At 43.0% G+C, this 26001-nt stretch overlaps 1 protein-coding gene across 1 annotated transcript in view; it reads left to right on the top strand.

Moving 5' to 3' along the window:
- LPP (LIM domain containing preferred translocation partner in lipoma) overlaps positions 1 to 26001 on the top strand; it is a 254599-nt gene that overhangs the window by 132437 nt on the left and 96161 nt on the right. Inside the window, exon 6 of the mRNA XM_058812127.1 lies at positions 8307 to 8981. Coding sequence (XP_058668110.1) covers positions 8307 to 8981 — 675 coding nt within the window. The remainder of the gene's footprint in view (positions 1 to 8306; positions 8982 to 26001) is intronic.

Below are 26001 nucleotides of genomic sequence, written 5' to 3'. Positions count from 1 at the left end.
GTGGACACCTCTTCCCTCACTCCTGCATCTTCCATTATACGTTCTTAATCCACTGTTTGAAATCATGATGCACATCCATGGATAGTGGCATAACCCTCAAACCTGGCCATATTTGTCATGCACAGGAACTTCTTTTCCATTACGAATAGCAAGTTATAAAAGGAAGGAAAAAAAGTCTTTGGGTGCTGTAATTATGATACTTTAAGTTTTACTAGCTTAGTAATAGCAAAAGTCATAAAAATACTTTGCTTACCCAAAGTTCTTATTTATAGGGGGGTGGGGGCTTCCCCATTGTCAGGCTTAGCAATATTTGCCTGAATTAAGCAAGGGAATTTGTTCAGCCCATTAGAAGGGCCCAATTTGGTGAATGGAAATGTTTTGGACATTCCTGCATTGCTAAGACTTAGAGGAGGTGTTCCTCAAGGAGCTGTTTCAACGCTTGATGCACATGGTGACTTATCTTCACATGGTGCAGTGCTGGTTTTTTTGTGGTCTTTGCTTCTGGGATTGTCCTCAGTAGTTCTGCCTTTTAGTGTGACCAGAGATGTGGTGCCTTTTTACAGCTCTTTATGTAATTTACTGCTGAGTCCATGTGCCACTGATTAAATCTGTGCAGGGGGCTGCCATTGCATGGTCCTCAGGTCCAGATGGGTGCAAACAATGTCATTTTAGTGATAAGAGTGGGAAATTACAGAAATATTCCAAGATGAATTCAGAAAATGTTTAACTTCCCTTGACTGGCATTTTCTGTAACTTTTTGACAGTTATGTCTCATGCTGATATCTGATATTCTTATAGATAAAGTTACTACTGCATTTGAAGTGGTCAAGTTGAGTTGCTTAAGTAGAAGAGTTTAAATAATAACTAACCCTTTCAATGAATTAAGCTAGAATTATGGACCTTGACTGTCCACCAGCATTAAAAGTATTTAGGTCAATTGTTTGCACATCTTTTAAAACTAGTGTCTCAGAGAGTCCTTCTCATAAATACCAGATGATCAGTCATCAGAAAAGGAAAAGCGAATAAAAAGCTCAGGGTAGTCATCGTAGCGATAGTATTAGGTAAACAAAGAAGTAAATATGAAACTGAGAAGGTAATTCTTCCCTGGCATAACACTGTTGTGTTTTGGAGACCAAATTTTTCAGATGTGTTCAGGCTCTTTGGAATTAATGGAGTGTTGCAAAGTGGAAACCCAGATTGCCTAAAACACTTGACACCCGCACTGAAAGCCGAACCAAGGTGTGTGTCTGTAACTGCACGTGTCAGTTAGGAAGGCTGTTTTCCATGATAAAATATCGGAGGTCAGCTCTTAGCACCTTTTCTTCTGTGCACCATCTCCCATGGTTTCAGGCTGGGCCATCACAAGGAGTACAAAAGAGGTTATGGACAGAAACATTAACAAGTACGTTGACTCCTTTTCCACCTGTGGTAGCAGCTGAAAAACAGATCAGCAGTTGTGTTCTTGTAACAATTTATGGCATTCACAAGGTATTCTCTTCATTTGAGAACCAGAGATGAACACTTTATTAGATTTCTCCTCTTCTTCCTTTGCTGTAATGCCTGGGAGCAGTCTGTTTGAATACCTTGATAGCTTCTGGTGATCAAGCCAGCAAATTGAATCTCACATCTGCAAAGTCTGAGTGTAGCTGCTGATCCATGCACAGTCCATACATCCGTGACACTCACTTGTCAGCTGTAAACTAGAAATGAGAGAATGATGAAAGTGTAAAGAAAAACTTCATCTGATTATAAACGTGTTTTGGCTGAGGGGTTTAAGGTTTGGACCAGACTTCAAAACTTTGGATTGGGTTCTAAGGACATTTTGACACTTAAAAGAAATCTGTGCTAGCAACTGAGCTGTGTGCACGGCATAGCAGCAGTGCAGAGTTGTAAAGATGTGTCCTCAGTGTGCTTGGACTGTCTGGACTTTATAAAGAAGGCCAGGGAATGCTATATATTGAAAATGCATCAGGTATGCTAAATGGGAGCAGTTCATCCACTCAGGATCTCGGACATGAAGCAACCCAGCTGGAGTTCTACCAGGACTCCAGGCATCTGCAAGTCCCAAATGGGAGGCCAGATTTCTCATTTTCACCCAGATGTTATTTCAGACAGAAAAAGGTTCAGACAGGTTCAGGGGAACTTGGCCATACATTATCACTGGTTAAGCAGCTTGTTCAAATACAGAATTTGAAGTCAGCAGGAGGTAGAGGTGTCTGCATATCAGGAAACCCCCTAAAATCCCTGTTCACATTTTCAGGTACCTAAAGACCAAGGTTTCAAAGCAGAGTATTTTATTTTTCTCTGGGGTTATCTTTCCCATACTGAAGGGGAGCTGAGGTTTGCTACCTCAGGCAGAAGGGAGGCACAGCCCAGATGCTACTCCTGGAAAAGCGGCAGCTCCAGTTCCAGCAGGAGCCACTGTTCAGCACAGATATGGAAGAGGAGGTGGGGAAGGGTGTCCCATTCATGTCAGCCCCCTTCCTACACTAGAAATAAACTTGCAACACAATCTCTTGGTCATGCTTTGGCTACAGAGTGCAGCAGGATCCTGGCAGATTGTCTGAGCTGCTGGCACTCAGAAATCCCTTTGGTGTGCTGCTGTAGCTGAGCTTGAGTGGCAGGGCACTTAATGCAGGGAAAAGAGATCTCTGCTTCTTACAGTCACATCAAAATTACCTGCTTATTGTGGAATTTGTCTCCACTAACTTGTGCTGTCTAAATATTCAGTGACTTGTCTTGCCTGTTTTTACGCTTCTTGTACAGTCAGCGGAGAGAAGTAGATTCCCCCAGTGGCTGATTCATCTCCCCTGTTTTAGGCTTCAGTATTAGAATGGAATAAATGACCCTGTGGAGGTACATTTCAGAGAGAGAGAGAAAGCTTTAAGCACCTACAGCTAGCCAAGGTGAATGCCCATCATTGCTGATAGGAAAAGCCAAGTTGATTTTTTTACTGTTTGCTGCCCTTCCCACCAAGGCCTCCAACTTCCACCACCTCTGAGTGCTACTTAAAGGATTTCAGGTGGCCTGAGCTGGCCCTGCGTTTCAGCCCAGCTTGTGTCAGTGGACCATGCAGGAAGAGGGGCTGAGTTAGGAGGAGAGATGCTGCAGTGGCCTGTTGAACTGGCAGCCCCCTGAGAACGCCACATCTTGGGTTCAGCCCACCGGTAGCTGCCAGGTTTCTGCCTTTCGAGGAAGAAGAGTTGTTTCATTCCGATCCTGGAGTAATTAGTGACTGAAATGCCCAAAAAAGGCAGCCCCAGCTAGAGCCATGGTTCTCAACCTCTGCTCTGCAAACCCTGGGGGTCCATGGATCACTCCTAAGGTAACTAAGAAGAATTCAATGAAAGGTAACTGAAAAAGCCATGTTTATTGTCAATAGATTAACTTTCTCCATAAAGGAGCTTGTCTCTTCTGAAAAACATTTGGGGGCTGCCAAGCATAAAGGTTGAAAACCACTGAGCTGGAGTAATGTATCTTTGTATGTAATAATTTGACAGCTAAAGGGCTAAAACTATTCAACTATACCTTTATGAAAAAATGTCTGGAGAATTGAATAGAATGTGATAAACTTTGTATTGGCATTTTTGATCCAGTCTCTGAAACTTGAGTAACTGAGGGGGTTCTATAAAAATAATTCTACAAATGTGCAAAGTAAAAGAATTACGTCCTTTTCAAATGGATTCCAGCTGATCATAGAGAATCATGCTCATGCTGTAGACTGTGATTATTCTGTATTCTTTTTAAGATTTAACCCTGACAAATGGTAAAGAATTGTAGGTTCATTTCTGTAGAGCAACAGTTTTCATCCCTAGTACCTATGCAATGACTTTTTAGTTGTAGATGTACATTGAATTTAATTTAAGATCTACGTCAATAATTTCTACAGGATGAAGAATCAAAGCTACTCAGGATTTTGGGTTTCCCCACCAGGGTAGCTTTGATTCCAGACACCCAGTTCTTACAGTCAGTTCCCTTGGACAGTGTGGCTTTATCACATTGCCATAGACTTTCCCTATGATGGTTGGTACAAGAAACTCCTAAAAACATTTATAAACCTCCTCTGCATTTAAAAAGACAAGGCAGGATTTGCCAAGCAAAACTATTCCCTTCATGGTTATACATGGTAAACTTTTTTAGAAGTGTTTTGGGGCTTTTTTCCTCCCACATTTGGTTGAGTTTTACTTGATTTTGTCAGTGTTGGTTCACCTTTACTTGAACTGCTGGATAATTCATTTGTAGAAGAGGCAGTACATTTAGGTACTTCCATCTGTGTTTAAACAAGGCTCTTGTGCTTTCCCATTAAAAAAAAAAAGATTTTGTATTATAATGCTTGTGGTAGATGAGGTTCTGAATTTAACTCCTTCCTACTCTAATTTCTCTCAACGGCTCTGTTATCAACACCTGGGGTTTCTAGTTTACTCTCTTTGCAAATATGAATTTGCAAGAAGGGGTTGATGGTAAGTAGCGTGGTTTTAATTTGCACTTGCGAAGTGTGTCAGACAGTTTCATCAGGGCATGGCGAGCAGAGGAAAGCCTGTCTTCCTCTGAAAACAGCCCTCAGAGGATGTCAGAGAGTGTGTTTGGCTGCGATAATCACTTGCAAATGCAGTATGGTTTTGAAATGAGCTGTCCAGGGGCTGCTGGAGAAAGGGATGCCTGTGCTCCTATGAATTCACTCTTTGTCTTTCTCTTTTTTTTTTTTTCTCCCGTTTCTACTTGTTTTCATGTTTCTGAGCAGTCACTCTGATGTGCTTTTGGATGAATCTACCTGGTTGTGTTGGTGGAAGTTCTATGGATTCACTTGGGTGAAACATCTGTGACAGTCATCTGTTTTGTTAGGCTGTACCCAGTGATATAGATACCCTCTTCCAGCCTTCTGTTTAATACTACATCTACCTGGCATCTTTACAGCCTCATCCATCCTTCCTATCCTCCTAGTGCCTTCCAGACAGCTGTTGAAATCTCTCTTCTAGTGGTATCTGAGTACCCTTTTCTTGTCCTTCCACACATTCCTGTCCTCAGAGCAGGAATCTTGTCCTTAGTTACTGTTCATTTATAAAGTTTTTTCTTCATCCATTAGTAATTAGGGTTTAAGCCTGGGGTGATATCTGAGTGCATGGCTGGACTGTGGCCACCCTTCTCTCTCTCAGGCAAAAGGGCAGAGGATTTATGATGATACCTCACCTGTGCCCTTGCACAAGGGCTACAACCAACTTGCGTCCTCATAAATCATCAATGCTCCAGTAGTGTTAAATTCCCTGCAGCCTGTCCCATTTCTTTGCTACACCACATCAGCTAGGCTTACACCTCCCCCCATAAACCCCAGCTTTCATCACACACTTGCCCAGTGCCCTCAGAGGAATTCAGAATGAGTCACGCAGGGCGCCTCTGGGGACTCCTACTGATGCAAACTTCCTCCTCCTCAAGGCAGCCTGTGGTTTGATGCCACAATGCAGCCGGTACTTGTTAGCTCGGGCCTTTGCTGTGGAGTTGATAGCAAACTTTGGGCTCTGCTCCCCCAAATTGCCACCTTCCTTCACTGGATTCTGGTGCAGGAGGGATACTTGCAGCTCATCCTCTTTGTAGTGTCAAACACAGGAGCTGCTCAGTACCGATCCACAGATTGTGAGGGTCTGGGGGTTGTTTGGAAGAAGGGTTTGTCATTTATTCTTGAAGTGTATTCCAGTCCAGGCAGGAGACTGGCATCAGTGAAGTGTTATGTGGATGTTTATATGTGTTATGTGGATGTTTATATGTAAGACTGAAGTCACCCAGTTCTTGAGATAGGATCAGAAGAGCTTTAGTAGCATCTGTCATGACCTGCTTCCAGAGTCTCCATTCAGAAATACAGAATGTGATGAACAGGGCTCACTTAGGCTGTTTTGGGTTGGTATTTTCCCCTCCCCTAGACAGGCCATTTCTTTTATAACATTATCTACTTTCTACCTCTTCCCATGGAAAAGAAAAATGCTTTTCTGGTAGTAATTACACAGTGCTGCATTGTGGACCTTTCATCCCATTACAGTAAGTGGACAAACTACTATAATTTACAAGAATGAAATAGGTGAGGAAATGGGAAAGTTTCTGGCACTCCTAGGCATAAATGCCAACCTGACATGGGAGAACAATTCTGACAGAAAGCAAGTTTTCTTGCTAGCAATGAATGCTGGTGCAGTTGTTTTCTCATGCAGGGATGGAGGAGTGCCAGCTTCCCTTCAGGTGTTTCAGAAGTAGAAGAATCAGGCAGTATTAATGGATGGCTGCAGACCCTTAACCTGTCTCTGCCCTTGCAGTTCAACTGAGACATGCTTCAGCTCTTCCTTGCTCTCAGTTTGAAAATCTCCTGTCTGTCTATGTGCTGCCTTGTCATGGATCTGTTAGCAAGGTCAGGGTGTGAATACATTGAGGTGTTTTTCCTCCAGCAGAAGTTTGCTGCCTTATTATTCCTCACTTCTGAATACACACCTTTCACACCTCTCAGAACAGACTGATGCTCTTATTTGCCTGGGGTTTTTTGCTGATTTATAGTGTTTCCTTGTGGGAGGTTTGCCCTGAAGGTGTGATTGCAGGAGTAAGGTCTTTACCAGTGCATCAGCAAAAAAGTATTTGCACATCATCAGGGAAGAGCTGCCAGTTGGGTTGTGGAACTTCCTTATCCCTTGGGTAGACTTGCTTGTTGGCTGTGCACTAGAAACTGAGTGGCTTGCACTTAGCTTTTTATTTTCTTTGTGTGAGGTGGTTACCAAATGTTGGGGAACACAGCCAACTGTTCAGAGGATGAGTCTGGAACCCTTGGAGGCTCAAGGTGGCTGAAGTTCCCCCAGTCCCCCCGGGTGGTTTGGCAGCAATTAATTGCCGCCACCTGCTGACCAGGCACAGGATTTCTCTGGCCCCAGTGCAGCTTGTGCATGTCCTGAACAATCCTCACCATGCCCTCCCCAGCAAGAGGGTGATGGAGCAGTAGGTGGAGATCAGGGTGCCTGCATAAACAGGAACACCTGGGGACAAATACAAGGTTGGTCATTTAAAGGTGTCACATGCCTTAGAGTGCCCACAAGCATGGGTAAAGGCTGAGCTGGTCTGTCTTTGGGCTTCTGTGAACTTGTAGATTATCCAGCACATCATGGATGAGATCAAGTCTGGTACAGAAAGTTTGAATGAGATATAACCTCATGTAACTATGGTGTTAAGTGCTGTCGAGCTGAATGTCTTCACTTTAATGCATTTCCCTGTAGAAGGCATAAAATTCAGGTACTCTTTTAGAATAAAGGAAAATAGAGAATCAAGAAATTTTACCTAATCCTAAACTCTAGAAATTCAAGTTTACTCTTCTCTGATATAGTGAAAAGACATAAAGCGTTGGTCAGCATTCTTCAGAAGTTTTCACAGTGTTAGCTCTTTAACCAAGATGATTTTTCACACTGGTGTTTTTGAACATTTAAATGTGAGGTAAGCCAGACAAACAAGTACACTAGACTGAAGTATGTATGATGCCTATTAGACAGCGTCACTGCAACAAAGCTTCATTCTGTGGCCAAATTGCAGGAAGCAGCAGCATTTGCTGTGATCCTCTTCCCTGACTGCCCCAGCACTGCTGTGCCTGGGGCATTGGTGCAGGGTTACATGGCTGCCATGGTAGGAGCTGACTTCTGAAGCTCTTGGAAATCCTGACCCACTTTCTGCCCTTTAATGAAGCATTTAACTTTTCTGGGGTCACTCCAGGTGTTCAACCAGTACAGCCAGGGTAGAGTAGTGACTTGCTTTGATCAGAGTTCATTCTTACAGCCTGGGACCTGCTTGCAGGCTATCCCAATCTGCTGCCTCCTGCACAAGGAGCTCCTGTATTGGGGCAGAACCCTACAAGTGCTCTAGGGACCCAAGGAATTTCATGTCTCCATAGAGAGTATAATCTCATTTTCTCTCTTTTTCAAAACAGACTCATTTTCACAGGAATGCATGGGGTTTTCCCTAATTATCCTCTGGCGAGTGTCCCTTTTTTTTTTTTTTTGCGTGTATAATTTTTTAATTTGTTTGTTTGCTTGGAGGCGGAGGAGAAGCCTCCAAGGAGAGATGAAATGCCATGCATGGCACTTCTGCTCTGCTGCTGCGGTGCCGTCCCTGTTCTGTCAAGCAGGGGAAGGTTGATATAACCATTCCAAAACATGTGGCCCTAGGTTATTCTTGCTTTCCTAAGCAGTTTGAGTTGAGATGTTTCTGTAAACCCCCATTTCCACCCTCGTTGCTCAACCCAGTGCCCAGCTGGCCTCTCCTGCTGACCCTGTGTCTCTTTCCTTGCTCTCCAGGGCTCTGGGACCTCAAGCAGCTCCGCTGCCACCACCCCGTCCGTGTCCACTCCTGTCACTGGCCACAAGCGGATGATCATCCCCAACCAGCCTCCCCTCACCGCCACCAAGAAGTCCACTGTCAAGGGCCCGGGGCAGCCAGTGGCCATCCCGGTCACTCCCGTTGGCACCCTGAAGCCGCAGCCGGTGCCAGCCTCCTACACCACGGCCTCCACGCCGAGCCGCCCGGCCTTCAACGTGCAGGTGAGGACGGCGCAGCCCAGCCCGCACTACCAGCCGCCCTGCCCGCAGCCCGGCCACTACGGCAGCCTGGGGCCCGGCCAGGCCTACACCACCGCGCCGTCCCGCCAGCCCGCTGCCCCTCAGTACGGAGCGCCGCAGCCCCAGGGGCCCGGCTATGGCTACGGCCCTCCGCCCGGCCGGCCCGCCGAGCCCGCCTACGGGTATGCGCCCCCACAGGGCCGCTACCAGGAGCCCTACTACGGGGGCTATGGCGGCAGGAACGGCTCCGAGGCGCCCTACGTGCCGCAGAGCTCCTGGAAGGCCGAGCCGGCGTATCCTGCAAGTAATGCCATGGGCCAGGCTCCCCCTGCGCTCTACCAGCCACCGGGCACGAAGAAGACCTACATCACTGACCCAGTGCTGGCCCCGCAGCCGCCTGCCCTGCAGCAGAAGGTGAGAGATGCCAGTGGTCACTGACATTCTTGGGAGAGCCCCATGGCTGAACGTGGCCTGGGACACTCCCTGAAAGGTGGTGGGGGTTAAGGTGGTGCTATCAGAGGTGTGAGGGTGGTCTCCCTACATATGGCTTCTTTAAAGCTGGAAATATGGAGCTCTTATCTGTTTTGAAAAGAGCCTCTGCAGGGGCTTAGAAAAACTGTCAGCCTCAAGTAGTGAGATGGTGTCACATGTGTGCCAACCCATGGGAGGGAGGGAGGCTTTGGCCCTGTGACATGCTGTTGCCCAAGGAGCTCCCTGGCCATGCCTCTGTAAGGCATCGCTCAGCTGGAAGCTTTTCTTCTGGGCACTCCCAAGACGAAGTGAGAGGATGGGTGTGAGCTGTTTCATGTACTTGTGGACATCCCTGGTTCAGCAATTAATCCTCCCTGTCCTGAGGCAGATGGGAGGTACACGAGAGGCTGGTTTTGATTGTGGTTCACAGTGATTGCGGAGGTTGTCCTCTGGTGTGTCGCTGTTCAAAGATCACTTATCACTGAAACCACATGGAAATGAGTCCCCACAGAGCTCGGCTCTGGTTTTCCTCTCCGATGTTGGTACACCGGGTGGCTGCCATCCACTTTGTCAAGTACCTGGTCCTCATAAAGTGAAGTCAGTTTGAAATTAGAAAGTTAAAGTGGGTCTACCTGGTTTCTCTGCCCAGGCTGATCCTGCCTGGCTTTTGTCCCTTCTGCTGGTGGCCATCTGTAATGTGGCTCTAGGAGGTGTTTTAGCTTTGTGGGGCCCTCATTGTGTATGATGAGCTGAGGTTTCACAAATGGTGAGGTAGGGAGGCAGTGATGCAGTTGCTGCCCAGGCCCACCTTGGCACGTCTGAGCACATCCATGCTCTTGAGTTTGGGGGTGCTCACAGAGAAAGGGGAAAAAGCTTCTGATGCATAACAGAAAGCATGTCCCTTTGTCATGTCCCTTCTTCTCTAACAGCACGCAGATGGTCGTTCCTGAATTCCAGGTTTCCTGACAGTGGGAACTTTAAAAGGCAAAGATGTTTCTCAAGGCAGTTTAGAGAGGGCAAGAAATTATGGATGTCGTTGGAATATTATCTACAAGCAGCTAAGAAACTGCTTTTTCTCTTTTCTTCCCCTTCCTTGACAAGAACCTTTGAGGCAGGGTGAGAAGCAATAAACTCTCAGCTCTGCAGGTACTTGGTATAGAGCTTAGATTGAAAAGTAGTGAAAGACACAAAATTTGCACATAGCTTTAACTGGTGTAAATGGTTGTGGTTCCAGTGGAGTCACTGAGGAAATGCTGAGGTATTGCAGATCCATATTTAGACTTTTATAGATACAAGTAGGCTTATATATATAAAAAATTTAAAAACTGTAGTTCAGTCAGCATCTCTATGGAAACGCAAATCATCTCAAACCACAAACAGCACAAGCCTGTTAGTCTCATTTGCATTACAAAGCTGGAGGGACAATTTAATTTAGCTCAAGTTGGGGGTTTCATGTATGCCTATATATATTTGTATATACATGTTGGTGTGTGTGCACGTGGCATTTGCAAATACACAGGCAGAAATACTTCATAAGTATCTCTATAAAAAATAATTTTAGTTCTTCTGCAGAACAGACTATCATCTGCTCAATGATAAACCCCTGCAGAAACTTTCTTTCTCTTCCAACCTGCTAAATAACTGTTTTCTTACCTATTTCACTTTTGAGCTTACAAATTCTCTGTAACATATTGTGGCAAGCTTTGCCTTTAAAGCATTGTTGTCCAGCCTTACCATGTGCTGTTCTCTTCCTTTGCAGAATAACTCATTCATAAAATCGACTTTGGGAATTATTTTATTTAAAAAGGGAAAAAAAAGGCTGTGTTAGAGTCAGGTGTCTGTTAGGAAGAATTGTCACTGTAATTGGATTTGGCTATCATGTAAATTTTAACATCTTTTCCAGCACGCACACATGATTCTGCATTTGTTTGTGTTTTGCCTTTTCAAGGTTGATTTAAGACCTTTCAGTTAAAGAAACTGTTAAAGAAAGGGTAAGAAGCATTAATACATATCACATAAAATGTAAGATGACCTTTAGGAATTTTTCTTCTTGCAAGGGAATGGTTGTAAAATATCAAACAGTTTCTAAATGTATTCAGAAAACTGCATGCCTAATCTTGAATATAGTTTGTGTGCAAATTATTAAGGATGTTGTAGCAAATCCATCTCAGATTAAAAGTTCATGGTCCTTAATTCCAACATATACCATGATCCATCACTGTGAGGGCAAAATTTTTCATTAAATTTGTTTCATGTTTTTAAAGGGTAAAAAAATAAGGTTTATATTTGGCATTCTGGCTAGGAAGAGGTTCATGACACTGTGGCTCTGTGTTTTTTGCTGCACACTAATCATGTTGAAGTTGCTGCTGATCCAAAATAAATCTGGATTGGTATGGGAACAGCAAGTAATCTGTACTGGTTCTTAAAGCCTGCTAAAAACAATGAGTTTTACTCACACACAATTCCACATTGCATTCTGTCCTTGGGCCACTTATGGGGTGAGAGCCATGCATGTGAAGCCTCTGGGCATTTTAGTCTTTAATGCAGCACCCTGTCCAGCATTAGTGCCCAAGTCCTAGTTAGGAAATGATCTGGTGGAGTGCATGTCCTCATTTAAACCTTCATGTGCTTCAACAGCCAGAAAACCTCAGGAGCTTTCTCTTCTGGATCGTGGGTGGTGGGGACTTCTGTAGGAACAGCAGCAGAGTTCTCATGAGACCATTTGGCTCCTCTCATGCTCTTTCTGTGCCTGCTCAGACCAAGCCAAAATGTCTTAACTTCTCCTCTCCCAAAGGGCAGAGGGCACAAGGCCCTCTGGGTGGCCCACAAGGGTGGCTCACTAGGTACACTCATTTCTGGCACCAACATGTCCACAGTAGACATATGACAAAACCAGTTTCTGATGTGGAGTATTCCTGGGACTTTGCCCTGTGGCCAAAGCAGGACTGGTAAACTCCCACCACCGACCAGCTCATCTATCACCAAATGTTTCCGTGCTGGACTGGTTAGGACACTGAAAACCCTTGTTAGTTCTCATATCTCCAAATATTTTTAGGTCATTTCACCGGTTTTGGTAATGTTTGAGCATTTTTGAGACACTATCATATGTCTCAACTAGATCTGTGGATCTTTTAGGGTCCTCATGTATCTCCTGGTGTATTTGAGGGGTGGCTCTGGGAGATCTGTTCTTTCTAGATCCCAACTATTCTCCTAAATAAGCTTTGGGAAGCACATTCCTTCCTAAAGGGACCTTTCATGTTTTCAACATCTAGACTAGGTACCACTGAAGCCATTTGAGACAGCTTTGTGGCTCTGGTCCAAAATGGTGGAAATATTAACAAAACCATATATCTCTTGAGAGCAATTTAACAATTTGGTGAGGACAGAAGTGTCTTGTAGCTCCGATTTAGTACAGCATGCAAATCCATGTTTCTTTGCTGCAGATTTGCTGGGAGGAGAAAAGGAGCAGTGTCCCTTTGGTAGCTGTGTCTGTTCTCCCTGACATGGCACAATTGCCTAAGTTCCTTAACCTGCTCAGCCACGGGTTGCAGTATCCCCATTCACACCTGTACAGGCATCAGTGCACATGGAGCATGGCCTCCTCTTCAGACAGCCCTTCAGTTTTGCTCACCTTTCCAGGTGAGCACCATGAAAGGTGGGGAGACAACTGTAAACCAGGAGGATTTAATGAGGCAGCTCATGCTTGTGGCTTAGGTGGTGGTGGCTGCTCATGACTAGCAGACCTCAGCCACCGCGTGGTTTCCGCACTGCTGGAGGTGATTTCTTTGCTGCCTGCTGTAGCCAGCCCTGACATGGTCTCTTGCAGCTTGCAGTGCCCAAAAGGGACTGTGATGGCTTGCTGTTTTCTCGTTTTATACAACTTTTGTCAGTTTTTCCACTGATTTAATACCTGTGATGGACACATTCACTTGGAAGTTTCATCTTTGCCTCAGAAACAGCTGCTCACCAGTGCCCTTTGCTATGACTGATGCACTTCTCTCGCACTGGTTTAATAATTTTTACAGTCTGCCATCTCTCACTTAAAGGAGATACCTCCGGCACTTGCGTTTGAGCTGAGACTAATTCTCTTGCTGTTTGCTGTTAATTTAGCGACTAGAAACTTTTCCTTCTCTGCAGATGAATTAAAGCAGTCTGCCAGATTCCCTTCTGCTGTCACAGGGATATATTCCTTCCTAGTGTTGCTTTTGACTTGTGGAGAAAGGCAGGCAGCTTGCTTTGCATTGCTTGCCTCCCCCAAAGTGTCTTCTCACCCAAAATTTTATGCTTTCACCTAAGTGTCTTCACAAAAGTCACGTATCAAAAGTTTTCAATGGGTGGAGTTTGGAGACAGTTAAAAATGATGATTGAAGTTTGTTTTCTGTCAGTGCAGGACAGTGGCTTCCCATAGTTTTAATATGCTCAAATAAAGCAAACCAAAGTAAAATTAAAAAGGGTGATTTGAAATATTCTACTTTGGCATTTAATGAATTAAAAAAGACTGAAAGCCAATGTAAAATGAAATAGAATGTGAAATTCTGAAATTCAGAGTTGAATCTGCGAGTTCAGTGTGACATTTCAAAATTTCCAGACGAATATGCAGTTCCTTTCTACCCTGAGAATAGCAACAAATGTCAAAATGTTGACATTCTTCACAAAACAGTAATTCAGAGTTCTAACCAGCACTAGCTGTATATCAGCTGCTGACTCTGTCATTGCTTCTGGGTGGATTAAATTACATACTGTTGGTTCTGTTAAAATGAGGAGGAGGGGAAAGAAGGCAGTTGTGTCTAACAATAAGATGAGAAGCTCAGGACTTGTGGTACTGTGGCATTGAGAATGATGTTTTCCTCTCCAACTTATTATAAATCTCTGCATGAAAATTGTTGTGGGTTTTCTCAGGTGAATAGGTGCTGGCAAGAGATGCAAAGACATTTTTTCAGAATGGTGTCCTTATCCTGACTGCAGGAATATGACAGTCTGGTTTATATCCTAGATTTTTGAAAGCGCCCAGTTCTTGGCTCAAAATGTGTTTAACATGTTCATTTGAGAACTTTACTCTTTGTTCTTTGTATTATATTTTTATTATTTAAACACTCTATATACTAGCAGGAACCTGCTGATGACAGAGCAATTAATCAGTTTTTTCTCTTAGGTATCATATATTTGAATTGTTTTCCTGAAATAGTGAAACAAAGAGTTGCCAAACAATTACCTTGAAGTTAAAGATAACAGGGAGCCTGCAGTTACCGGAGTAAGTCAGGTCAGCATATACTGAAAAACCAACTTAAATTTACAGCTTCAGGATGCAGCTTTTGTAGCTTTAGCCTTTAGTCAGCCACAATGGGTTAGTAATATAAGAGGAATAATTGAGAAAGAGGCTTTTGGCATAATACCTGGATGTTCTTTCTTGCTCCTTCTTAAAATAAGCTGAGGACAATGCCTCCACACATGATAAGGCATGGGGCAACCTTGAAGTTAATCAAGGGCTCTGCTTCTGTGCTGGTTAACTCTTGATAACCAAGTGTCTACCTTGAGAGATCCTGCCAGTCTGTGTTACAGACTAACATAAGAATTTTGGGTCTGAGGTCATAAGATGCAGCAAGTATATACTTACATAGCATCAGACAGGGAGGCTGGCTGGTTGCCAGCAGGGGATTTGCCTGAGCCCAGGGGCTGCCTGAGCTCAGCTCTCTAAGGGGCAGCCTGCTCTGTAGCATCATGTGATAAGGATGGTTGGCCTTGCTACTGCTTTACAGCTTTCAGTACAGAAAGCAGCACCCATAAAAGTGAGTGCCACTTAATTTGCAGGCAGACTCTGGCTGAGTGTGATGGTGCTGCTGGTTACTGGAGGAGCTGATTCCTTCCATTTAAAAATACACTCGAGTCCAACCACATTGTAATTCTTTCAAAGCCAAAGCACCAGAGCGTGTGAGGAAGCTGTTCTTCTATCAGATAACCTCTGTGTCATTGTCAAGTTTATTGCAATGAAGCCAGAACCTGACTGGGTAGAGAAATTTGTTCAAGGTTAAGCACCAATTGATTAGAAGAGTAGGGCAGAACAAGGAGACATGGAACATCTTGGTGTCATTTGGTGGCTCTTCTGTTTGAGGTGAAAGGATCTCTGGCTGCCCTGTTGGTGTGAAACTCTTTGGGCATTGCTGATGGCAATGCCAGTGTTAAGAGAAATCACTCTGCTCATAACACAGTGACAGCATAGATGATGCTTTGGGTGATATCCTATTTTGGCCATGCCATTTGGGGTGGATCTTCCTATATTTGGGTGGTTTTCCCACTGATGTCTGTGAAGCATATTTGCAGTCTTAATCCAGTTTTTAATGGCACACATAGAGATAAAATAGTAATGGTTTGTTACTGAAGCACCACTTTTTGCAGGGGGCTGTGTACAGTTTAAAAGATGAATAATTTTTCCCTGGGTAGGGATGGTTGTGCATAGGTAGGCTCTTGAGCCTAGTACTTGAATGAGCAGGCAAGTTAGACAACTGTCATGGTGCACAGTGAGCAGTGCCAGCCGTGAAGATACCACCAAAAATAGATATTTAGTTGTAAAGATTACAAAGTAGTCTATAATGTCTGCTGGTATAATATTTGTTTCATCCAAGAATAATGGTATGAAGCAGTTCTAATATATGGTTATATTTAGTGATCATAAATGTTCTGGTGTTAAACTAACTTTGGCCTCCACATAATGGGCTTCCTGTTAAGATTTACCTCTGAATAACTATAAAGAAACATGATATAGTAAATTTAATAGCAGCCTTTGGGGGAAAAAAAAGTTTAAAAAAAAAGAGGTTTCCTATCACAGGCTGAAAGAACTCCTGCAAGGCAAACAGAATCTGCAATTACACTGACAGTTTTGTTCTTAAATGAAAATAATAGTGAATTATAAAGCTGTAAAATTGTTTTCACAACAATATTTTGTTTTTATAACTTATACTATTTCACTTAGTAGCTGCCTGGCTCCACAGCAAGTTACATAACATGGTATTATGAGTATGATGCCTCAACTTTTTGTCTAGGGAATTAATTTAAGGGCTCTAAACTTTCCAGTCACATTTTCTTCTTTGTTCCAGACGCAATGTATTCTCTCTGCTGGAAGAAATATCAGATGAACTACGTCTTGCTTGTAGCAGAGTAATATTCATGTGTCTCTTTATCCACACTAATAGGGCAGTGACTTAGTTTCACATGGCTCCTCAAAATAGTCCAGATTGAAATGGGCCATCTAAAGTCAGCCACACAAAACAAATTAGAAGGGCGAAGCTGCTGTGTGTTAGCTGATCAATGTAGCATTAGCAAGGATTTTCCACAGTGTGGTTTAGCACAGACAAATGAATTACTCTTACTGTCAGTATCACTCGTCCTCCCAATTAAATATTTTTCTAAACAAACAAACAAACAAACAAAATTTCCCCAAATGAGTCGGCTGTAACTTAACCTGACTTATTAGGATTAGTTTAGTCATCAATAAAATGGAGCCACACTTGAGCTATAATATACAGCAGATTAGCTATCATAATTTTCATCCTATTATTACCTAGTTAGACTCTAATTTACCAACACCTGAAGAATCTTTTTTTCAGGATTTTCGTCCAGGTTTGTGAGAACTGGTTGTTCATTAAATGAATCACTTTCTTTCTGTTGTTGCTGCAGTAGAGCTTAAAGTGAAAACTCATGCCTTTTCCATGGAGAAAAATGGCCTAAGTGTACAGGGAAGCTCCTGCTGTGTATATGTCACTGGTGGATTCCTTCTAGACTGTCACCAGGAAGCCTGAAGGGTTTTATTTTGCTGTCCAACTCAGCCAGCAGAAGAAATCTCTGTGAGGAAATATCCTGCAAGATTTGTATTCTTGTAAACCTCTGTTTCGTGTTTGTCTCAGGGACGCAAAGATTCAGGTGGCAATTGTGTTTTCCTGATCTGATGATCAGCATCAGAAAGGTGCCCTGCACCTCCTTGGCCAGCTGTGTTAGAAGACTGTTTTTCTGTTCCTTACTGCATCAAAATCCTTCCTCCCTCCTGTTATGCAATACTTACTTGTAACCTCTCTTTCCACAGGCTGCATCCCAAAAACATGCTTTAGAAACACATCAATTCTTGCACGACCTCATTTGAATACTTCAGTTAAAACTCTCTCCTGAACCCACTTTCCCAACTGCATTTCCCATCATCTAGATTTTTCACAACTTTTACGTGTTTCTACATCACTTTCCCTCAGGGTTCTTGTCCTCTAAGGCTTAGGCTTAAAATTAGGCCTTTTGCTGCTGTAGAATTTCCAGATCACTGAGCAAGTGGTGGATGAGTCTCTCTAGTAGATTTTTCAGTACAGAGAAGTAATGCAGTCGTACTGCAGGCAAGCATGGCCTTGTAGGTACCAGAGGGTGTTGGGATTGTGCTTGTGTTTGTTTCTTCATGATGTTGCTCACCAATAAATATGGCCAAATAGAGTTTTGAAATCTGAATTCAGCTTCCCACCCACCTTTCTGTACCATTTCACCATCAGGTCACCTTCTACTGAATAAATACAGAACAGCAATTAAAACCATGTGTGTAATTAAAAGAAATTCAGCAGAAATTTGAACAGCATGAAGATAAGAAAGGTAGAGGGATAAAGACAACTGGAAGCTCAGTTCTGTGTGACCTGCTTTTGAATAAACAACATTATATTCCACAGTCAATTATCCAAAAACTACAATGTGTTCTGTTGCCAAAAAAAGGTTGTCAGATAGAAGTGGTTAGTGAAAAGGACACATGCACTGGAGTGAACATTAGTCTATTGTACTCGGTATAATATTATACAAACAGAGCTGGCTTGTTACTGGCTTTTTTCTTTTTTTTTTTTAATTTTTGGCTACAGATGTGATTATGCAGCTTTTTAATATTACTTCATGAACATTTAATTGCAGGCTTCAGCAAGAGGTGCAGACCTTGCTAGGGAAATCAAATAAGGTATGCTCTGTGCAGCCCAATAATAAGGCTTCCAATACAAAAGTGGAAAAACAAGTCATTAGTTACAACCATCGAACGGAGGTCTAATGGGAGCCACAGGATAAACATTCCATTTTATTATGTCTTCGTTATATGTTTTGCAAGAATCCATGGTTATAAATTAAAATTGCTTTTTGCAGCAGCGGCTGTAAAAAAGTTCAAAATCTGTGAATGTACCTATTATTTTTATTTATATCACAGCAGGCTGCTAGCAAAATTAACTTTTTTTTTCCCTCCTATTTGTTAGTTAAAAGATGGAAAAAGCATACAAATGCATATCTGTAGGCAGCACTCGAAAATGCCCCTGAGCCTTTTTTTTTTTAAATCAAGATGGCATCAATTTAAAGTGAGAGACAAGAGAGGATAGGAAACCCAAACATCTCAGATAAAATTAACTTCTTCACCATTACACAAGTTGGTAGGGTCTGGTGTTTGTTTAGAAATCTAAATTAATGCTAGTGAAAGCATCCAGATTGTACTGTGACAGATGAGACAAGGATTTGCTTGAGACCATGTTGCTGACAAAGCAGAAGAATTTCCAGGGCTCTTCTCCAATTGAACTGGCAATTGTGGAGACCCTGATTACCAGCAAAAAAAAGCAGTATTAGGACAGGATTTTCCAATGCTGTCCTCTGCCTTCTGAGCTGATGTTTGAGAGAATGTGTTCAACCTCTGACTCTGCCCCAGACTCTCTCTTGAACCTTCCAGCAAAACAATTAATTTTTTGTTTCTTAATACAGCATTTGGAAGTCACTGCCCTAAGGTAACAGCCAGAGCAAGAGATGTGTGGAATGGAAATTTGTGGTGGTTGAAAACATCTGTTTCTCCTTTTAGAAAGGATACAGACATGCAGTCGTAAACCTTCATCACCCTCATCAACCCTTCTGCTTCCATTTAGGAGTTAATTATTAACTGAGGCACCATAGGCAGCTTCTCCTCTCGAGGAAAGAGGCTATACTGGACAGGAGATCTGTGGCTTTCAGTGTGCAAATCCCAAGCATTGGCAAATTGCTTCTGAGCTGTACTTCCTCTGATCTAGGAAAGCCTTTTGTCAGAAGCTTAAATTCATTATGTGAAGGCTGTATGTCCAAGGGGGAAAAATAATTGTATGCAAATGAAAAAAAGGCAAAAAACCCACTGCTACAGAGACTTTTTTACTCTTTCACATTAGCATTCCTGTGGGCCATTGAGGAAGCAAGCTAAGGTGGTCTCACTTGGGCTGGGAATTCCTGCTGTAGGCAGGTTTGAGGTTCATAGTCATCTTTCTCCAAGGACTGGTCAAGAAGAGCCTCCAGTCAGGGACCACACCTCTTCTCTAGGATGGATCAGATTAAAATATGATACATGTTCCTAAGTCTCCATGGTGCTGCTCTTGCTACTCCCTGGTTAACACCTTTATAATTCTGCTAGTGATGCTTAGAATTGTTCTAAATACTAGATAATGCCAAGAATTCAATACCATGGAACCTAATTGTTTTTCTGTCATTGGGAAATTAAAGAACCCTGTGTTTAGTGATGAGGAGCCTGTTTTAAAGTAAAAACCTGGATTTTTCATTGCAGGATGAGTTCCTGCAAGCTTTGACTCCCACTGTGCTGCCAGTTGCTGAGAAATTATTTTATTTCCCAATTTAGATGTTGGACAGTGACTCAATATGCCCTGGAAATACTATCATTCTAACAATTTTCTCATGTGGTAGCTCAGCTTAATGTTGGAGAAATGGGTAGTTAGGAGTCCAGACACTATAACGTTGGACTTGGGTTCTAAAAATAAATGTTTTGTTAACTTTTAGTTGTCAACAATTTTCTGCTGCCACACATGTTAGAAAATGGAATAAATGGCCTCATTCAATTCCAGACACACTCTGTGGTCAACAGAAGTATCTGCAGAAGATTTAATATGGTGGCAATACAGATAAATGCGGTGGCCACTCTCCCCATATGGCATGTGCACCCTGATGTTTAGAACCTTGACAGCAGAAGAGTTAACTGTTCAGTAAGAAGAACAGGTGAGCGATTGTGCATCTAGATAGACCTTACCAGCATGCCTGATTTCTCAAATGTCTCATTTCTGGCTTTAGTCTTGGGGGTTTAACCTTTTTCCTTCTTAGTTTCCTCTCTGAAACAGGTATAATGTTTACCTCCTGTATCACAGTGGGGGTTTCAAGACTTGATTGTCTGCAAATTAGTTTTAAAGTCTATAAATGCAAAGTAGCATTCCTATTGAAAGGCAGTGAAAATCATTTGCCGAGCCTCTCACAGCAGGCACAGTGGTTATTTGAAATGAAGTATATTTCTGTACCTTTGTATGTAAATGAAAGAAAGATCTCTCTTAAATCTGTGGCTATTAACAACAGTTAACTTTTAGCATTTATGTAGTGTTTTATATTGTGAGAGCTCTCTTAGGAATCTCAACTAAATTCTTCACAAAGCCTCTGAAAAGCATATGGCAATATTCTGCTGTTATGGTCATTTTCCCAGACTCACAGAGGGAGAAAGTACCTCAGCCAGGCTCAAATGGGTAGCAGCCCCATGGCTTTCTCCTCCCTCAGTGACAGACAGAAAGCAAGGACCTGTTCCAGGCAGATGAAAAAGGTTCCCTCAGAGGTGGAGAGTGAGCTATTTAATCAAGTCATACAGTTTTATGAATAAGTCAACATTTGGAGGCTGAGGTATATACATTCCCTGAGGAGCAGTGCGGAGCTGTGACCTTGTCTGGATCTAGGGGCTTTGGTGGGATTTAGGATAAATGTGGCCACTCTCCCATGTGCTGAGTGTGTGCTTAGAGCAGAAATAGGCAGTGCCTCACCATGGCTTAAGTCCCTGTTTTATTTTGTTGCCAAGCATGAGGAAAGGCCAGTGAGATCAGGCATGACTACTGACATCCTCAGCTTTCCTTTTATTGAAGCATCTGCATGTTTTATGGGGAACCAGATACAAAGAATGTGGGAAATGAGGAAGAGGATAAGTGTTGTTGCCCAGTGTTCAGGATTGTTCAACCAGTTTCCTTTGGTCTTCAGTCTGGGATGGTTCATCAGACATTTGGTGGCCATGTTATGCCCCATTTGGTTTTAGAAGGCTTTAAAACAAACTAATTTATGGAAGGAGCTGTGTTGCAGCTGGAGTCAGGCTATCTCTGTACAGTAATTCCAGCTGTTGCTGGAATGAGATGAGAAACCAGGAATGGAAACAAGCAGACATCCAGAAAAGCCGCATCAGATACGACACCTCATATATGAAGCACATACACGGAATTTGTATAGAATAACATTTTAGCAGTGAGTTTGGTCTATCCTATGAAGGCTCTTGAGTTGTAATGTACAGGTTTTCATTTTGCAGTGTGTATATTGGATCAGAGTGATGTCACTATGACAGTATTGACTTTGGAGCAACTCTGTTGATTTAGCAACAGCTGGGAGTATAGATCAGAAGCTAACATAGTATTGTCATCTGTGGTTCTCAAGCAACAACTAGGAGACCGAGTAAATCATAGAGTAGCCTTTTCTGTTCTCGTATTTCCTGCCTCCCTAAAACAATTACACATTGAACCTGTTCCTGGTACAACAGTGACTTAATGGTTAGCTCTAGGGGAATCAACACCTTATCCCTGCTGGTTACCAGCCATAACATTTTTCAGTACTTTCTTTTCTGAGACATTGTTTCTAGGCAAACTTTAAAAAATTACTTGGAGATTTTACTCCACATGTATAAAGATATCCCTGTGTGAGTTCTTGTAAAGAAGAAGGAAGAGGAGTGCTTTAACAGTAAATAACATTCTGCAGTGTAAACCTATCCATTTCTGGGGAAGTTTTCTGTAGCATTCCGAGTGGGCTGTGAGTGATTGGGGCTGTTTCTGAACAGATACCACCAGTGATGTGAACCTCATCAGAAAGGACTGTTGGCAATATAGGTGGAGAGCAAAGGCAGGTATCAGGAGGGATTGGTTGTGAACATGCATCCTCACAGATATGAAGCAGAAATAATGTTTAAAACTTGGGCCCTTTTTACACATATACATTTCTTCCTAAGCTTTCTTTCCAAGCCCCCTACTCCTGATTTTTCCCAGAAGGATTTCTCTGAATCTCACATCCTATTTTTCTTGGTCAGAGTTTTTTTCCTGCTTCTCTTACGCTCTGCACAAGAGGCAGCTGTTCACTCCTCCTCAGTGATGAATATATACGAGGGTCAGTATACAGGGTCCAGAGCATTGTGATGACAGTGAGCAAGGCAGCTACACTGAGCTTTTGCTGATGAGAGTTTATTACTCATGGTTTCATGTCAGCTCATATCTGCTTCAGCTGTTCTGCAGATGCCTTTCTTCCCATACACTGATTTTTCACTTGAATTGCAGGAGATTGCAATTCCTCAGCCAAGGTGTGTGGCTTTCCTCAGACCTGTGTGATTGCCACTGTGTAGTTCTAGATTGGCCGAAGCTCAAGTGATTTGAGTGCTGGGAGAACCGTGAGGACTCAAATTGTGGAACTGCAGGAATGAGTACAAAAATCTACCTGACAAAAAGAAGCAACTTGGAATTGCTGACATACGTTTAGTTGGAGGTTTGTTGTGGGATATTAACACCCAGATGCATGCACATGTGTGTAGACAAATATCAGCTGGATAATAACACTTCTAGGATTCTACCCATGTCCTCAGTGTTGGCTCATCGTCCATGATTTCTGCTCTTTTGTGCCTCCTATTCGTGAAGTTTAAAGTACTAACACTGAGGGCTGACTCCTATGGCCTTCAGCTGAATATGTGCAATTAGTTGTTTTTAATCAAAACATGATATTTGAGTGGCCTAATATCAGCCTTTAGCACAAAGAATTCACCAGCTTGGTTTGGCAGCTTGGACCCTGTATTACCTTCCTTTTCCCTGGGTGTTACTGTGGATGAGCTGTTTCACACTGGTTTCTTCCATCAACCTGCTTGCCCCAGGTATGAGCAATTCAGGTGGTTCATTCTCCTTTCATAGGAACTCTGGTGGGATCACAAAATCTTCCCCCCAGGGAAGAAGCTTGGACATTACTGTGTGCAAGCAGTGAAGGACCATAAGAATGCCTCTGAATAGGCAGCTGCTCATCATGCACATGTGAAAAACAAACCTTGTTTGGGTTAATTAACATGCCCAAGTCCAAAGAGAAAGTGGTGTTGAAGTGGGGGAAGTGAACCCAGAGGTTTTTGACACGCAGTGGTCTGTGCTTCCCCTGAAAAGGGGAAGTTGTAATGGCACCTGTAAGGTTTGTGGGGTTTTGTGTGAGGCCATCCAAACCGCCAAATCCAAATTTCAGCGAGTCTTTGTTTTCCTTTGTTCCTGCTTCACTGGGCTCTCAGAGAATCTCTCAGGGAAAGGGCCATGTCTGTGTGTCCTCCTGGGAGCTGCTGGGCACCCCTGGTGAGCCTAGGAGCTGAAGTTCTGATGCCTTTCAAGTGATGCTTCAGAATGACATTGCCTCTCTGGCTGGGATGCCCAGGCACGGGGCAGTGAGCAGAGCAAACAGGGTGGGTTGGAGTGTGTGTGTTTGCTCAGCAGAGTGCAGCTGCCTTGTCTGCTTGTTTCAGAGCACAAGGGAAAGGGGACAGCCAGCGGTCACCAGCCGCCTTTAGTAAAACATTATCTCAATTAATCCTTTGGTTGTGTTGTTTATTAAGGGACAGCACTGCCCACACAGCATGTAAGTTTATCCCCTACCTTGTCTTAGTCAAAAGGCTAGGGCAGCCTGACAGTGCAGCAAGCCCAAAATTCCTCCTGTGGATGACACTGAAAGAGCAAACCTCAAGAAAAGCTTTCAGCGTAGCTCAAGGCACAGCCAGTCCTGCTTGTTTGATCTCTCCCTGCTTTCCCTCTCTTGCCACCACAACTCACAGTAGTACTTGCTGATTCACAAATGCATGTATTCCCTCTCACTCTACATCTCTCTCTTGCATCGTCTGATAAACAAGGAGCTTGTACAACTATCTGACTTCTGGTGAAAGCACTGAACACCTTGCAGAGCTGACCTTCAGTGTTTTCCTTGCTGCAGCATGAGCAGGTTTTAACTTAAAAGTGACAGGTCAAGACCAGGGCCAGACTAACATTGTGTTTGATGTTCTGCTGGTCCAGCAGTATTTGTCTTGGTTATATTGTTGTAGTAGTAGTGAATTCCAGAAGTTCATTGCTGTTTCTTTTCCTGTGTCTTCAGCATCCTGACCAGTAATGCCAGTAGTCCTTCCTTTTTTATTTTATCCCCAAACCAAGAGACTGTTAGACATACCACTTTCTGCAATCTTGTATTCTGGAAGGCCACTGCATATATCCATTACTCTCTTCATCTGGGTCATTTGCAGATGTGCTGGTGCCTTGTATATAGTTCAGCATCTTGAGAGACCTGCTATTTTCCCCATCACTGTTTTGGTCCCAGTCTCTGCTTTGGAGAGTTTTCTGTTGTCATTCAGTGTCTAGGGAGCTGCTGGCTTTCTTAAGCACCTTAGTTGGCTTGTGCTGGGACACTGGCACTTGTTCAGCTGGGGCTGGTGATCTGTGTATATTTGACATATCATTTGCTCTTGTCACGCCATGTGTCCTCTAATTACACTGTCCTGGATGGGTGCCACTAGGAAAAGGACAAGACATACAGCACAATATGAGATGGCAGAGAGGTTTTACTGGTGTGTGAGGAAAGATTTTTATCCTGCCCTCTTAGTAAGTGTTTGATATTCACAGGAATGTCCAAAGTGCTCTCCTTGTTCTCCGGAGCTGGGGCGCATCTCCAAGCAGTTACAAACAGCCCTCTCAGCCTTGCACAAGGCTCTGTGATGTGAACACATGGCTGTTTTCACACAGGTCCTCCCTGCACAGGAGTGGTGTCCTTAGTGCCAAATCACCTTTGAGCCACAAAGCACTTATTAATCCCACCAAAAACTCTGTGACTGACTGAGACAAATTCACCTTTGAAAACTGAGCTAATGCAATGTGATGACTCAGAAACATCAAGGGATTTTTTATTTGTTTGTTTTGAACCACAAATGGTGCTGCCTGAAGTTTACCTAGGGTCAAGCTACAAACTATAGAGCCAAATTTTGACTGTGCTGATCTTTGGAGCTTAGCTCATTATAGGAAAGCCAGTCTTTAACTGGGATACATAATCAGATTTGAATTTCACCTCAGAGCCAAGAACTGATCTCTAACTTCTACAGTTCTGCATTTTCTATAAGGTACGTATTTATAGTCAATGTGACACTGCCACATGACTGGTAAACAAGCAAGTCCAAAAGTAAACACTGTAAAATAGGAAACTATGGACAGTATTTACATCATCAAAGTTTCCCAAAATATCTTCAGCTATTTCATTTGTCTAATGTTGTCATCATCTTGTTTGTTTTTTGTTTTCCTTAATTGACTTTGTACAGATTCCTTTTGATGTGAACTACACACCATTTTTTGCTGGTATTTTGTCAGGGAGAAATATTCATCTGATTTGAAGGGAAATCCTGTTCAGGCATGAAGATAAAACAAAGATTTGTGTAGTAGGTGCAAATTACATCTGTTTTCATCCTTTGTTTTAGTATGAATATATCATTTAGGTGGGGAGAGCTGATGCTCATTTGTAGTGCTAAACCAGTTGTTGATCCTCCTAAACTGAGTGAAAGTAGTGAAAAATCCCCAGGAAAAGTAAAGAAGAATTTTGCTTTTCGTATCTTCACATGTGATCTTGCCAAAATTTCTAGCATGCTCACAGTGCTCTGACTTCATTGCTGCTTTGCTTTTTTTGACTTGTGATCATTTCAGCTTCATTACTAACAACTAACCCCTTTCATCACTCTCTCTCTCTCCCTCCCTCCCTCCCTCTATTTATTTAGAGATTGACCTTTTGAGTGTTTGCACTAACAGTTCCTCTTTGTGAATTGTTCAACCGCTGAAAATAAGTTCCAAGAAAGGGAATGTTATTTTTCTCTTGCATACTTGCTGCATTCAGAAGTTGTGCC

Source organism: Ammospiza caudacuta, chromosome 11 (genome assembly GCF_027887145.1).
Source record: "Ammospiza caudacuta isolate bAmmCau1 chromosome 11, bAmmCau1.pri, whole genome shotgun sequence".
In the NCBI taxonomy this organism is placed as follows: domain Eukaryota; kingdom Metazoa; phylum Chordata; class Aves; order Passeriformes; family Passerellidae; genus Ammospiza; species Ammospiza caudacuta.
Note: the sequence above shows the minus strand (reverse complement) of the source record. Positions and strands in the feature narration are given on the sequence as shown.